Here is a 14950-nt window from a genome sequence, read left to right as displayed (position 1 = left end):
AATTCTGGGCAAAAGTTCAAATAAAATTTTATTATTTGAACTCGTAGGTCCTTTTTATATCTCTTTTTCACATACACACCCTGACGCATGTTTAGCATCTCCCAGGACATCTATAACCTGGGATCAGCTTCGTATATTAGCTGTTAATTCACTGCAGCCAGTGAATTCCCCAAAGTGTTTTTTTGTGGGTAGCTGAACATACCTTTTCCAAGTGACTCATAGCTGTTCTCAATTATCCTTTTCCTGGAGATACTGTACCCACCCCAGTGCTTCCTCACTGGTGCAATATGAGTATGCCTCTCTGCCTCACACTGGCCAGTGTTTCAACATTTCACATTTATTTACTTAAAACATTAGGGCTATACTCAGTCCTCAGCCTGGATGATAATCCAGTGTAAGGATCAGAGTAGTATATTATATAAAATGACTTTTTTTTCCCCATAAATGAATGGTGAGTGAAATAGGGATGGTCTTCTCTGTTTTGAAGGAGCTTTTTGTGCTGCCCTCAAAGTCCATTTTCTCCTCACACCTGTTCTGTATCCTACACAAAAATCAGAATTGCCTTTTTAAACTAGAGTCTTTCATTCTCTCTGTTTTGTCCTCTGCCCTCTTTTGTCCCATTTATTGCTGTTCACTTTGCCATTAACAGAAACCAGGAAGAATTGATGCCATTTCTAGTATGGAAATGAGAAACCAGAAATCACAAAGGAAAATGAGATCTGTCTTTGAGATATTAAAAAAAGAAATTAAATTAAGGAGGTGTTGAGAATCTTTCTGTTTTGTTCTGTTTGATTTTTTGGAGCTTCTTAAAAAAGAAGTTGGGGAGGAGTAATGTAACAGGATCCTTTATAATGAAGTAAAATGGGCAAACTATTTGGTAACTGTTATTTAGGCTAGGTCAGTTTTATTCTTAGCATTAAAGGTCAATGCCAGTGTTCTTTCAACTGCCTGGCATGGCTGAGTATCCTGGAGCACAAAGAGGAGTAATGTAAACAGGCAAGAAGTATTTATAAAAACTTCTTCACCTTCTCCTGATAGATGACAAAACATTTTGTCTGACCGAAAGAGGGTAGGTTTAGGTTAGATATTAGGAAGAAATTCTTTACTGTGAAAATGGTGAAGCACTGGAACAGTAGCCCAGAGAAGTTGTGGATGCCCCATCCCTGGATGTGTTCAAGGCCAGTCTGTAGGGGTCTTTGAGCAACCTAGTGAAAGGTGTCCCTGCCCTGCAAAGGGGTTGAAACTAGGTGGTCTTCAAGGTCTCTTCCAGCCCAAACCATTCTATGATTCTCTTTGACACAAACTTTTGCTTCTTCCTGGTACTTTGGCCAACCAGTCATGACTTTGGTCTTCCTCCCTCTACCAGTCTCTTTGCTTCTTGCCTGCTCTGAGTATTGGTAGTATGAAAACAGAGAGCTGGCATGTCTGAGAAGTCAGATCTTTTCCCTATACCCATTTTGGATTTTAAATGCATCATCCTTGTGAAGTAAGAAGAGGATGGCTTACAGTTGTGGCACAATTTAGGCCCTGCCACAACTCTTCCGCAGAGCATACATGGAAACAGCTGCAGCTGCAGGAGTTCATTTGTAACCCTTGTAAGGAGTGCCTGTGTTCCAGGATTTGCCTCCAAAGTTGACAGGGGCCAGCCCCAACATGGAGACATACCCTATATGGCCTTTAAAGTAGGACAAATTTTAACTTTGGTTCTGGTTAGAAGATATTGTGAATAATTCGAACTGGTAAAAACTTTTCTTAAAAATCAGTGAATTGAGTTACCATCACACTTTGTTTCTTGTGGAAGCTCTCAGGCACAGGAGCTGGTGGCCACAGATGAATTATTTGTTACCGAAGATGTTCCAAAAGAGGTTTGTGGCCTAATGGCTCTGTTTGTTCCCTCTTCCTGGAACAGGCAGCAGAAGAAATGCTGATACCCTTTTTTTTTTTTTTTTTGGAGGGCTGTTGTAGTATTCTCTTACACAATCTCGGGAGCTGCACTGTTATCTTTCCTTCTCCTGTGGCAAGTGGGGATACGTACTACAAGCAGCCCATATCTTGGGTCTTCAGCTGGCTCTTAGGCAGCTGTGCATGTGTTGAATGTCTCTCATGCTCTAGCTACTTGAAAGTAAAATTTAAAGCTTCAAGTTAAAACAGGTCAAATCATGTGTTTGTGGCTAGCACAAGCTAAATATTTCTGTCCATGGCCATCCTCTTGGGGGAGTCCTGTAAGTGCTCACAGCCTTCAGTCACTTTAGAGAGCAGAGAACCTCCTCTTCTAAATTTCTCTCTTTCTGTGCTTTTGAGTGCTGGCTTACTAGCTAGGCAGGTATTGTAGCTGCTTTTCATTGTTCCTGGAGCTTCTGCATTGCAGCTGCTCTTGCAATGACCTCTCCCAGCACATTCCAAACATTAATGCAGACTATTCTGCTGCCATCAGAAGTCATGCAACCTGCCAGTGACACAGTAAAACCCAAGTGCCTTAGGAGTGCAGGTTGAGAGTCAGGTGGATGGCACAGGGCCTGTTCCCTGCTCTCAATTTGAGCGATACAGCTGTTAAGCACAAAGGCATCACCTTGGGCATATGAAGTCTTTGTGGCATGGTGTAGCAAAGGTGTTTTGGTATGCACTTGTTCTGTGCTAACATGACCCCTCAGGCAAATTCTTTTGACTTGTGTCAGAGGCAGGGCAATAGATGTTTCATCTGGCTGGATCAACATGGCTGTTCTTATGTTCTGTGCTCCACAGAGGAAGGCTGACAAGGGAGAGAAACTTTCCTACTGTCTATTAAACACGCTGTTGTTTTGGTAAAGAAGGGTATAAAATAAGTATACATGGCTTTATTTTAGAAAAGTAATAGTTTGGAATGCCTTATGGATGGTTTAAAGTGCAATTCCCCAGCAGTCTAGCAGGAAGGCAGAGGAACAAGAGGAAACATTCTTTTTACTCCTTGGCAAAGCAGGCTATACCCAAGTCTTGGACACGGCATATTCTACAGGTCACACAGCCCTACAAGAGAAGCATGATAGCAAACCAGCAGAGAAACTGAGGAGATATTATGCTTTCGTGCTGTTGGACCATACTGTCCTGAGGCCATGGAGAGACTTGGATAATTTGAACACCTGCTTTTCCTTTTGGTGTGTTCAGACAGTTTCTCAGCTCGGAGTCTGTGTGTTCCTGCAGAGACTAAAAGTGTCTATCCTGTTGCATGGCTCAGGCTGGAGTGTGCCCAATTTGAATAGTGAGAAGTTGATATTCCAGGGAGAAGGATGAGACTTTTTCTGCCATCCTGCAGGTGTTGCCTGTGGCAGCTCTGGGCTGACAGTCTTGCCCTTGTGGTGCTAAAGGAAGATGCATTCTTTGTGTTTGCAGTCACTATGCAGTTGACTGTGACCCATCTGTGTTCTTTTAAAAATGTTCATGCTACAGTAGACATTCACTGTTAATCACAATGATGTCACCTAGAGTTTTAGTGCTTAGGTACTGCAGTGATGGTAATTTTCACAAACTTTAATTTGCTCCCAGCAGTCAAGACAACATTTTTACTAAGTAGAAGCTATACTTCTGCAAGCAGGTGCTTTGATTGATTAAAGTATAGAGCTAGGCACTGTTCTCACTGACCACCACCTGTAGTAAAAAGATGTTCATGTGCACTATTATGTACATCAGCTGACACTGGAACAGTGATCTCTGCCACTGAGCTCCCAATACTGTGTGCACATTAAATTAATTTCTGTAATTTATTAATTGCCTTCTAAGTACAAGGCATAGAACTTTTGAGAGTTTCCTAGTGCCTCTTCCAGCTGTCTTAAGTTTCAAGTTTACTCAAATTTTGATTAAATACTTCAGAGTTAGCTAGTTAGGCACCCTGTTTTTTTCCAGTTCTTCCGTTGCAGCTGGCTAGTGATAACCTTTCTCTCTTAAAATTCTGAAAATGCAGTCAAGACTGTGAGCAGTATTATGGAAATGCTTTAGTTGAAATGTTTTCTTTCAGTTCAACCTGGTCAACAGGTTGTTTTGCTTCAATATAAGGCAGAAAAAAAAAACAACCTTAGCTACAGTGTCTGCTTTAGAATTCAATATCTGTCATTGTTACTTAGTCAAAGAGTTGTCTTGATGTTTAAAACTGAAGGAGTACCCTTGCTAAGTGCAGGGATTTTTGAAAGGGGAGAAGGAACTGGCCTGATAGAATGCATCACTGGTGTCTAAAGATACCGGTATGGTGATGGCATCCTCCATAAAATACAAAAAAAGGTCAGTGAGCCAGACTTTTTTTTTACACAATGGCCCCTTTATACTATCCTACCAGTAAATGAATGTAGATGGGAATCAGACTCGTTTAGATTGATGGGTGTTAGCATTTCTTTGGGGAGAGAAGTGCAGCAGGCAGAGGTCCTGCGGTTGGCTGTGTCAGCTTCCGTGTGCATCTGGGAAAATGACATGGGAAACTAAATCCTCCCAGAGAATAGGTGGAACTTAATCTTTTGCCTTTAGCTCCTCAATTAACCTTGGCAGTGTAACACACTGGATTCTGGATGAGTGAGGCATGTTAGAGTGGTTCTTAAATAGCTCCTTAAGCAGGGGATGAAAGATCAGTGTTTTGCTGTATTACTGCTTCCAGACAATATGGCAGGACTTAAAAAAAAAGATAACAGAAAAGAACCACAGTTAATAAGGTCACTTCTGAACCTACTCTGGACAAGATATGAACCAAGACCAATTCTTCTATGTCTTAGCTCTTTCTATGTTATGGAAAAGGGAGTTTAAAAAATATCAGAGGGTGCTCTTAGCTACACGCCAGATGCAGTTGACCGTATTGGCTGGTGTATGTGTAAAGCACAACAGGTACAGCAAAAAGTATTTTGTTGGTACCAGTAAGAAAACTGTGTGTGCCTAGTGGTAGACACAAACACAGGTTGTAGACTGAAGTGATTAATCCTTTTTACACAGACTGAAGGGTTCACGTACATTCGTGTTTGTGGTCACGTATGCTTGCACATTCTTGGTTTGGTGTATAGCCTTTCACCTATAGTCAGATAAATATCTTCTAAACATGACTCGAAGTAGCATTCTGCTTTCTTTAGCATAACTTTGTGGTTTTTGAGTGGTTTTAGTTGTCCAGTATAGTCATAGTTTAGTCACTTAACCAAATAAGTCAATTTTTTAAATACTCCATGGCTTCATTGCTTATGATTCACCTTTTGAAATGTGATTGTAGTTCTGACACATTTCTCTTGTTTATTTTCAGTAAGAGGGGTTACTAATAATGCAAAATAGGTCTAAAAGATGATCTAAGATGGAAAAACATAAAAAACAAATTTTGCGTGATTTTGCATAATTACTGCAACCAGAGTGAACAGATTCAGTTTTCCTTTTCTGTAATATAATGCTTTCTAGTTCTTTGTGTAGAGTTTCATCTGTCTTCAACAGTAGTACACTTGGTTGGAGATTCCTTGTGTTAGCATCACTGGCTGTTATTTTGTGAAGAAGATTACATTTTCTCCTTCATTTTGAAACTGATTGCAAGGAATTCAAAGGTTGTTTTGTGAGGAAATACAGTGTGTGGCAGTTTGGATTGTACAAATAGCTCTGAACCATGAGTCATGCAAAACTGAGCACAGGTGGTGAATGATAGATTATATAAAACTAGTAGAAAATAACTACCATGGGTCGAGACTACACTGAGCAAGATTTTGGGTGCATACAGGGGTACTGTAGTCAGAAGACTAATAGTCCAAGAACAAGAGCAGGTGAACCTCCTGCAACTCATTCAATGAACACAGTGAGAAATACAGTTAATAGTTTGAGAGACAGATGGGATTACTTAAAAAAAAAAAAAAAAGACATGCTGGTTGTTAGAGAAGTTGGGCTAACTGAGAAATGATGGAGAGAATGCCAGAGGAGTGAAAAAAGAGGTAAGGAAAACTAGAAGAGGAGAACTTCAGCTCCAAGTGAGAAGAGTAGAAAAGGTAAGTAGGTGGGGAATTTCTTAAACTGTGATGGGGGAAAAAGGAAAAGGTTGTTGTGTAACTAAGAGAAAGCAAGCCAAAGAAGGCAAAAAATTTACACCTTTTCCCAGTTTTGCACTGGAAGGATTGATTATATTCTGAGTAGAAAGAGAAGAGCAGGAAGGGGTTAAGACGGGAACCCAAAGTTGTATAGGAGTTACTGGGATTGAAGATGCATAGTTCGTTGTGATGAGGAAGGTGGGATTAAAATCTGTCAGTTGGATGAATGACAGAAACAGGGGTAGTGTGATTTCTTGTCTATCTGGGGAAGATCTCAACCTGACTTTAAAAGCATGGTCTCTGATATCCTAGAGAGAAGCAAAGAAATCAGTGAGAAAGTGATTGAAGAAAGGAATGAAAGCAAGAGAAAAAGCCCTGAGGGGAGAGAATTGAGAGCTGTGGAGAGTATCAGCTCTGATGATCTCTGAGGAAGTGAGAGATAGGCCAGATGATGCCTCCCAGAACAACAATGTTTGTTCTAGATGAGGTCAGTATTGGGAATGCATCCTTTACAAGTATTTTGCAAATGTTGCCAGACTTAGTATAGTCACCATAACTGGGGCCAGGAGCTACCCTGAGCTCAGTAACTGCAGAGTGAAAGCTTGGGAAGCTGGCTTTTCTCTTACCTCTAGTTGCTGCCAACCTGAAATTAAGCTCTTGCAGTCAGTGAAACTGTGTGGTTTTTAGGTTGGCTTGCTACTGTGGAATTTGATACCAGAAGGTATGTATGTTTCGAAACAATATTGTAGGACCAGAGGAAGAAATCTGTGCTTCTGTTCTGAGTGGTGTCTTAATGTTTAGTTATTCTGTGTTCTGCGGTCACTTGTTTTTTATGATGTTCCTCACTGAACCTGCATATTCATGAATTCCAGTGCATCTTTTTAAGAAAACAAAACAAAAAATAAAAAAAAATAAATATTTAAACTCCTACTATGATGCACCAAGGCCAGACCAGTGGCACCAAAAATCAGAAAGGCAAAGCCAAGAAATGTGCTGCTTGCACCACAGCTGCTATAGGATCAAAGAGGTAGGAAGATGAGAAAGTTTATTCTGCAAAGCTGTGTATGGTGGCATTCTGCCTGGCCTCTAGGCAGGACACTTCTGTTGACAAAGGTTTACTTAATCTGTCCTGTGCTATTCACATGTGGTCACAAGATTTGATGTGAACACATCAAAGAATACAGTAACAAATGCAAACAGTAGTCAGACTTTCTCTGAATATTTCAATGAATACAGTGAATTTCAGTGTGTACAATATGTACAATTAAAATAATGAATGCAAAAGAAATGAGGCCTCTCCCACCCACCGTGTGCAAATCATTGTGCATGCAGAAACAGATGATTAAAACTGTGGATCAACCGTGTAAAATTAGAAGGACAGCTAGTTCTGTCATGGTTTTGGGTGCTATAGGGTGCAGCCATCAGTGAGAGCAAACCTCTTTGCCCTAGCCTGTACTACTGCTTTTTCAGCACCACAAACACCATTGATGGAAATAGGAGCAACCGGTCAGTGCAGAATCAGCATTGTGATAGACTCCAGAGATTGTATATTTGGAGCATGCATGGAAGAGGAGATTTTTGCCCTTGGCCTGGAAATCACATGTTTATGCATAGGATTGTATGCAGCTTATTTTTTTGCTCATCATTACAGGTCCTCTCTGATGTTAGGTGGCTGTAGTAGTTATAGCCAAGGTTGTAAATTTTTTTTGTAGAATTATGTTCCGCTGTCTTATAATCTTTCTTGATTTTGTATAAAGTTTATGTAAGAGCCAAGGGGCTAAACACAACCATGCAACCATAGTGGGAATGTTTGTAAACTGTAATGAGATATTTAATGATGGTTTTCTGATTTGGAATATTCTTCTTCTGTTTTGTTGCCTAGAAATACTTCACGTTGTCTTGAATGAATATGTAGTTTATTTTCATGTATAGATTTTAAATGTGCTATTTTTGAGGAAACCTGAAGAAAAAACCACTTGGATATGTAAAAAATCTGGAGTTAGGAGCATGCTGTGGGAGCTCATTAATGATTCAGGATGGTTGGTTTCAGTTTCCCCTCCTTCCCTTCACAAGGCAAAATCCGATCAATACTTTTCTTTCAAGGTCACAATTGCTGTTTTGTTTCTGTCCTTCTGACAACCCTTGCCCATCATAGGAGTGTTTTTGAGGAGTTAATTACTATTTTAATCTAGGTTATCATCAATAACTCTTAGCACAGTTGTACTTGGACAGAAAGTCATTATTATAGGAGAGGGCTCTACCTTGATTCGAGTACAGGGGTGCTGTGCTCATGTCAGGCATGAAAGGGGCTTTCCCTCTACCATCCTATCCCCAATAATCCTGTGGTTGTATTAGGGACAGGAAAGCTGTGACACAGTGTTATATCTCAGTTATTTGATTTTGCAAGATTCTAAAATGGAGTTCAGTTGGGGAAAATTAAGTTTCTGTCTTTGCAAGGGAAAGATTCAGTTATCATCATAATTTCAGGAGCAAGCTTCTGGAGGTCAGCTTTATTGTAGAATATTACATACATAGTTAATCATGCCTGTTGAACATGATGGGTCTAAATTTGCTCTTGGTCATAATCCCTAATCAGTCAGAGAAGGTCTATGGTTCACGTAGCCCATTCTCCTGACATAATATTTAATATTGCCCAAATCATTTTTTTATATATTCTATTGATTTTATGCTGTTCATAAAATGCTAGTAATAGAAAATCTATTTCTGTTGCTGTTTTTTAACGTTAATATAATTTCTGAGGAAAAAGCTCTTCAGTGACTCATGTGAAATACGTTGGAGTTTATGTGTACATGTATATAAAATGTGCAGTTACACAAATTTTCAAGCAGTATAATTTAAGTAGATGATTTAAATTGAGCTTTGGAATTTTGGCTGGTGTTCGCTTTTATATATATATATTTTTTTTAGATGTTTGTCCCTATAATTGAATTCATAACATACAACCAGGTCTGTTGGCCATAGATCTTCTGCCTTGGCATGTGAAATTCATTTTTTTCATGTTGCAAAGAATACTTAGCACTGAATTTGTAAATATTTTGTTTATGTTTATTGTGATACCTCATGCCGAGGTACCGTGGAGTAGAACAGGAGGATGTGTGGAAACCTGTTGTTTAGCTGAGTTGCCTTACAGGAAGCAGCAAGGGAACACCAGGGTCTCTGACATAACAGAACAACTTAAAAGCACAAGGTTGGTTATAGGTTAATGGGAGTGAGGAGTAGGGCCAGGTGCTGAAAAGCTGTTTTGATGTTATATCTTCTGAGAATTCTTTAACCCAATGAATTCCTGACTTGGCTCTTAATGAATCAGATTTTTTCCTCTATATGATCCCCAACAAAAGCAAAAGTCCCAGACATAACCCATAAGTGCCAAACAAAAAATTCCTGCATGCAGGATGACTACGAGTATGACTCTTGACTTCTGTGCAGAAGTTCTGTACATGAAGTTTGTCTTTGCAGGCCAAGAATATATACCAAGAAGAATTTGGCCCGTGACTGAAGAATATCTCCTCACTGTGTATCATAAAGCATATTACAATTTTCCATAAATATTTTTAAGTGACACATATTTTTATAGCTCTAAAATACATGTACAAGTTGTGTCTGATAGACTCCAGTCCAGAACGTATCAATAATGACAACCTTTCTCATGTTATAGATGCCTAAGGGTGAAAAACGTGAACTGAGAACAATCTAAAAGTATCACAATGGATGTTTTCTCTTCCGCAAAGTAGGATGAAAAATAAGGCTTGAATTGATGAAGAAATATAAATATATAAAAAAAAAGTAGAATTGGCAATAGCAAACCTAACCCTTGACAACTGCATTAATGGTAATGCATTCCATTCCAGTTCATGGTGAAGTAAAAGGAGTTGGTCTGGTAGATCAAATATGGCTTTCATTGCAAGACTGCGACAATGAAGGTGAGATAATAAAGCTATTCAGACTAACCTGTAGAGAGTGTTGTAATTAAATATTTGTAATGAATTTACAGAATTATTTATTTTTAGAACAGATGTAATTGTAAAATACTACATTTGTTTTCAGTTATTTTTCCAGGATGTATGTATCCTGTTATGTATGTATACATGAATGCATACATTTTTTAAAAAAAGGTATATATGCAGTCAAAATTGTGAATAATTAATGATGCATGTTAGGTTCCTGTATGAATCTTGGGGTGGCCTAAATAGTCGTGTGAGAATGTAACTTGCTGTCCCGTTTTGCTCATTGCAAATATGCTGTGAAGCAATTGATATGAATCCATTTGGTGTAAGCAAACCCAACTGTGTGCTTAGGGAGAAGTCCCAAATCTTGTGTTTAGATACTGATCTTAGATGTGTGTTCATTTTGGGTGTTGTGGGTTTTTTTGAAGTTTTTTAACATGTTTTCAATCGACATTGTATTTTCCAGTCCAGGCAAGAGTAAAATCACAAAAGCTCTCTAGTGCCTTTAATACTGTTTTTCAGACAAAAATAGCTTTGCGTTCCATCAGTACTAATTCATGGCAACAAGCCTAAATAATTATAATTGACCAAAAGCCAGGTTTTTGGGCCCTACACTAACAAATAGTGGTACAATTATTTTGAAAATTATAAAAGCAGTTGCAATAATAGCATGCATTTCACCTAACTGACTCACCTCTTCCAATTAACTTCAGGTAATCAGAAATAACTCAGTTCTGTATTATCTCTTAAGTGGTCCCCCTGGAGAGTAGGCACAGTGTGTGATTTGCATGTACTATATATTTTCCCTCAATTCTGGGGCAAAGCACAGCAGTGTTTGAGGCTACTAGTATGCCATCAAAGCAGCTGGGGTAGGGGCACATTTTCCGGCCCTTAGGGAAAGGCATAGATTGTGACCATAGGCTTAAATCTCTCTTCTCCCTCATTTCTCAAATAAGATAGCCTTATACATACTTGAAAATAATTCCGGATGCATGTTCTTTGAGACATACTGGAACATTGTCTAGGAAATTGCTATTTGTCTTAGGCCAAAATGGCAACTTACTTTAATGTAGATTAAATAATTGTGGATGAAAAAAGAAGATACACCCTTGCTTATGCGTGGGTTCTGATGTCTTTTTATTTACTGACACAAATGTTTCCTTGAGCCTCTTTGCCTTTAAGTCTTTATGTTAGCACACAAGTGTGCAAGCAAGTAGGCTTACACATTCCATTCGCACCAAGGAGGTTTTGGCTTGTTATCTACTGCTCAGATCTTTTTGTGTGTCTGTTCCACATCTGAATTCACATGATTACTCTGGTATGGTAGAGTTAATCAAGCTCTAGTTTGCAGCAGCCTTGCTCCATATAAGTCTTGAGTTTAGTTTCTGGGAGGAGGTTGGGGAGGTGGGGATGAAATGGGAACACCATCTCATGAAAGGAAGGCAGGGGTAAGCACTGTTGCTGGCTCTTTCCGCAGAAGCAGTAGCTGAAGTGGAGAGCATCACCTTGGCCAATGCTGAGAGAATCATGGCCAAAGCATTGCCAAATTCCATGAACTCCTGACTGGAGTTGCAGGCTGGGACATGTTTGGTTTGTGGAGCCCAAAAAGTAGGCATTCTGTTTGCCTGACCAAAGAAGAGTCAGGTGTATGGGAGTGTCTGTTTATTGATTGGAAAGGCAAGGGTATTTGACTATAAAGACTGAGGACTCTGCTTTTCTTAAATATTTCTTTAGGGTGAATTGTCACCAATGAAAGCATAAATCTTTCTTCTTTCAGAAGAAATATCACTTATTTCAAATTCATTTCAAGCTTTTGTTACCCTTAATACAGGTACAAGGCCATTCTTTCTGTAGAAAGAGGGAAATTCAGAAGGCTCATCTAGCAATGCTATAGAGATAATTGAGCAATAGCACTGTTCCTTTTCTGGTTTTGTCCCTACAAAGTTATATGACAATATAGTGGTTTTCTTTGATTGGGTACCAGGACAGGAGTTTGTTTCACTTGCACAGAGAGGGAAAGGATATTTCTTTTTCTGTTAAAGCAACTTGGAAATTTCTGTTCTTACTGCATCAGTGGTAGCAGACAGTATTTGAATAGAAACTCAAATTCATAGAGCTTATATGGCATACTGCATGCTAGATGTGGTTGAGAAATCCAGGAGCTTTGCTTGCAGGAACACAGTTTCAAATAAGGAAACAGTCTATTCACTGACTTGCTAATAGCCTGCTCTGGCAGTTATAGCAGCTAAATGTAGTATCCATTATAGGTTCATGTCTCATTTATCTGATGTTAATTAATTTTATAATTACATAGAATCACTTAGTAAAATTGTTTACTTTCACCTATAAAGTGCCAGAGTCTACAGATGGGGATTTTTGGATGTAATTTAGGTGGAATTAACCTTTTAAATATAGTATGTGATTTGTTGTCAAAAGGGTGTTGTAAGAGATAGCATTCATAATTATAAAAAGTGGGAACTTCCATTTTCCAAAGAACTTTTTTCTTCTCCATTCCTTGTGTATCCTGTGGAGAATGCTCCTTTGAATGGAGATCTATTTTGTGCCCATGTAAAACTGAGAACAGAGTGAAGCAAACCAAGGCCAGACTGGAGAAAGTGCACATGGTTTTCACTTTAGCTCCAGCAACTGTGATTTAGAACCCTCAAATTGCTTTATTTAGTATGTTTCATGCACTCTTTTTCCATACAAATATTCTCCATCCTTTGCTTTTAAGAGGAATTCGAACTTCCTGCACTATCTAGGGAGAAAGAAAAGTCCCTGGAGCCTTGGTTGGTGGGGCCACACCTTGAGTACTGTGTCAAGTTCTGGGCCCCTCAGTTCAGGAAGGATATTGAGTGCTGGAACAGGTCCAGAGAAAAGCAACCAGGCTCTTGTGAAAGGACTTGAGCACAAGTCCTGTGAGGAGAGGCTGAGGGAGCTGGGGTTGTTTAGCCTGGAGGAGGCTCAGGGGAGACCTCATCACTCTCTACAACTACCTGAGAGGAGGTTGTAACCAGGTGGGGGTCGGTTTCTTTTCCCAGGCAACCAGCAACAGGACAAGAGGGCATGGTCTTAAGCTGTGCCAAGGGAGGTCTAGGTTGGGTATTAGGAAGAAATTCTTTACAGAGAGGGTAATCAGGCATTAGAATGGGCTGCCCAGGGAAGTGGTGGATTCACCATCCCTGGAGGTTTTTAAGATGAGACTGGTTGTGGCATTTAGTGCCACAGTCTAATAACCATGGCAGTGTGGGATCAAGGGTTAGACTTGATGATCTCGGAGGTCTTTTCCAACCTCATTGATTCTATGATTTTATGAAATAGGTGCAGGACCTGACTGTATATTCTTCAAGCTGCCTACAAAATATGTGCAAAACTTTGAGGTGATTTTTCAGTAATGTAAATCCAGACCATGAGGTTCATGAGGTCCTGTGCCTCATCGTTCACTTACCTCAAAGCCCGTGTGCTGTTGTGGAGGAGGATGAGTGTAGTTAAAAGTTTAGTGGAAGGCAGCTGTAAGGTTGTCTCTTCCCTGTTCCGTGACACTGGGTTTGTGTAAGAGATGACTAGCAGCATTTTTGTGGTATTCTCAATTTTTTCCTGGGAAACACCGCTAGTGACTGGCTGTCAGCTGGATGTAACTCCATTTACCACCACTCTCTGGGCTCAGCCATCCAGCCAGTTTTTAACTCCATGAACAGTGCACTCATCCAAGCCATGAGCAGCCAGTTTGTCAAGGAGAATGCTGTGGGAGATGGTGTTAAAGGCTTTACTAAAGCCCAGGCAGACAATATCCACAGCCCTTCCCTCATCTACCAAGTGCATCACTGTGTCATATAGCAGCAGATCAGGTTTGTCAAGCAGAACCTGCCCTTCATATACCTGTGCTGACTCAGCCTGACTCTCCATGGGACGTATGTCTTAATTTTTCTATCAGGAGAGAATTTTTGGGGTGAAATAATCGAGCCAAGATTGTATAAAAATGTGGCCCTGATCTCTGCTCCTGGACCGTAAAGTCTGCTGAGGAGGGAGGAAGAAGAGATGTACAGAAATGTAGTCTTCATGGAGCATAACATTAATGGGACTAGCTGGAATTTGGCTCTTGGTTGCTTGCTATCATTCCATTATCTTCATCATTGACTATGTGCAGATCACTTTTTTTAAGGAAGGTCTTTAATTGCCACATGGAAGTGCTTGATTAGTAGTGACTTTAAAGGAAGGCAGTTGAGATCAATGAAGTAAAAAAATCTCACAGTTGTTTTACTAGAGTCACTGAGTGATTATGAGATGCATCCTGCAAGAAGTATTCAGATTTCACAGACTCAAGATAAAGTGCCATAGGAAGGAGGCTGGAGAATTGCCTAGTAACAACAATGAGAACTGTAGCTGATCAAAGGTGTTAATATTATTGTAAGGCAACAGTAAGCAAAATAATCCCATTATAATTGAGTATATGTGAATATATATGATGAATTTCATAACTCACATCGTACTGTAATGAGCGACATTATTTCCCTAATTTGTATATAAAAAGTGGCTTGTCAGGTCCTGTCAAAAGGTCATGTATTGAAAATATAGAATATGTATAGATCCTTGGAATTATGCAAGCTAACGTGATGTTAGAGTTGTCTTCAATATTTGGGTAGAGACAGAATGGTTTCAAAGTTGACAGTGGTTTTGTTTTTCAAAGGATCAAGACGTAATTATTCTGTCCTTTCATGTGTTTTGATTTTCTTTCTTGTGGCTGTAAAGTGACACTTGTCAAAACTGTATCTATTTAGTAGGGTTTCTGTATTTTACATGCATACCAATGAGTGTATTAAACACAAATCCTGGGGATGTCATAAACTGTTCTTTCCTAACAGCTTTGACTTTTCAAGTACTTGCAGAAAGCTTTGAGAAAGCATCCGTTGATCTATTGATTGATCTCTTGGGCATACAGTGTTTCATGCAAATGAAATGTAAAGTAACCCGCAGCCGTCCATG

At 39.5% G+C, this 14950-nt stretch overlaps 1 protein-coding gene across 5 annotated transcripts in view; it reads left to right on the top strand.

Moving 5' to 3' along the window:
• Window positions 1–14950, top strand: part of NTRK2 (neurotrophic receptor tyrosine kinase 2) — a 203105-nt gene that overhangs the window by 66946 nt on the left and 121209 nt on the right. For 3 of the 5 annotated variants that reach the window (XM_050329715.1, XM_050329717.1, XM_050329718.1), the window contains exon 12: window positions 9872–9943. The exons of the other annotated variants lie outside the window; for them this stretch is intronic. In XM_050329715.1, the coding sequence (XP_050185672.1) occupies window positions 9872–9943 (72 nt within the window). The remainder of the gene's footprint in view (window positions 1–9871; window positions 9944–14950) is intronic. 5 annotated transcript variants of the gene reach the window in all.

This window comes from Myiozetetes cayanensis, unplaced genomic scaffold (genome assembly GCF_022539395.1).
Source record: "Myiozetetes cayanensis isolate MyiCay16 unplaced genomic scaffold, myiCay2020 scf4, whole genome shotgun sequence".
NCBI lineage: Eukaryota > Metazoa > Chordata > Aves > Passeriformes > Tyrannidae > Myiozetetes > Myiozetetes cayanensis.
Note: the sequence above shows the minus strand (reverse complement) of the source record. Positions and strands in the feature narration are given on the sequence as shown.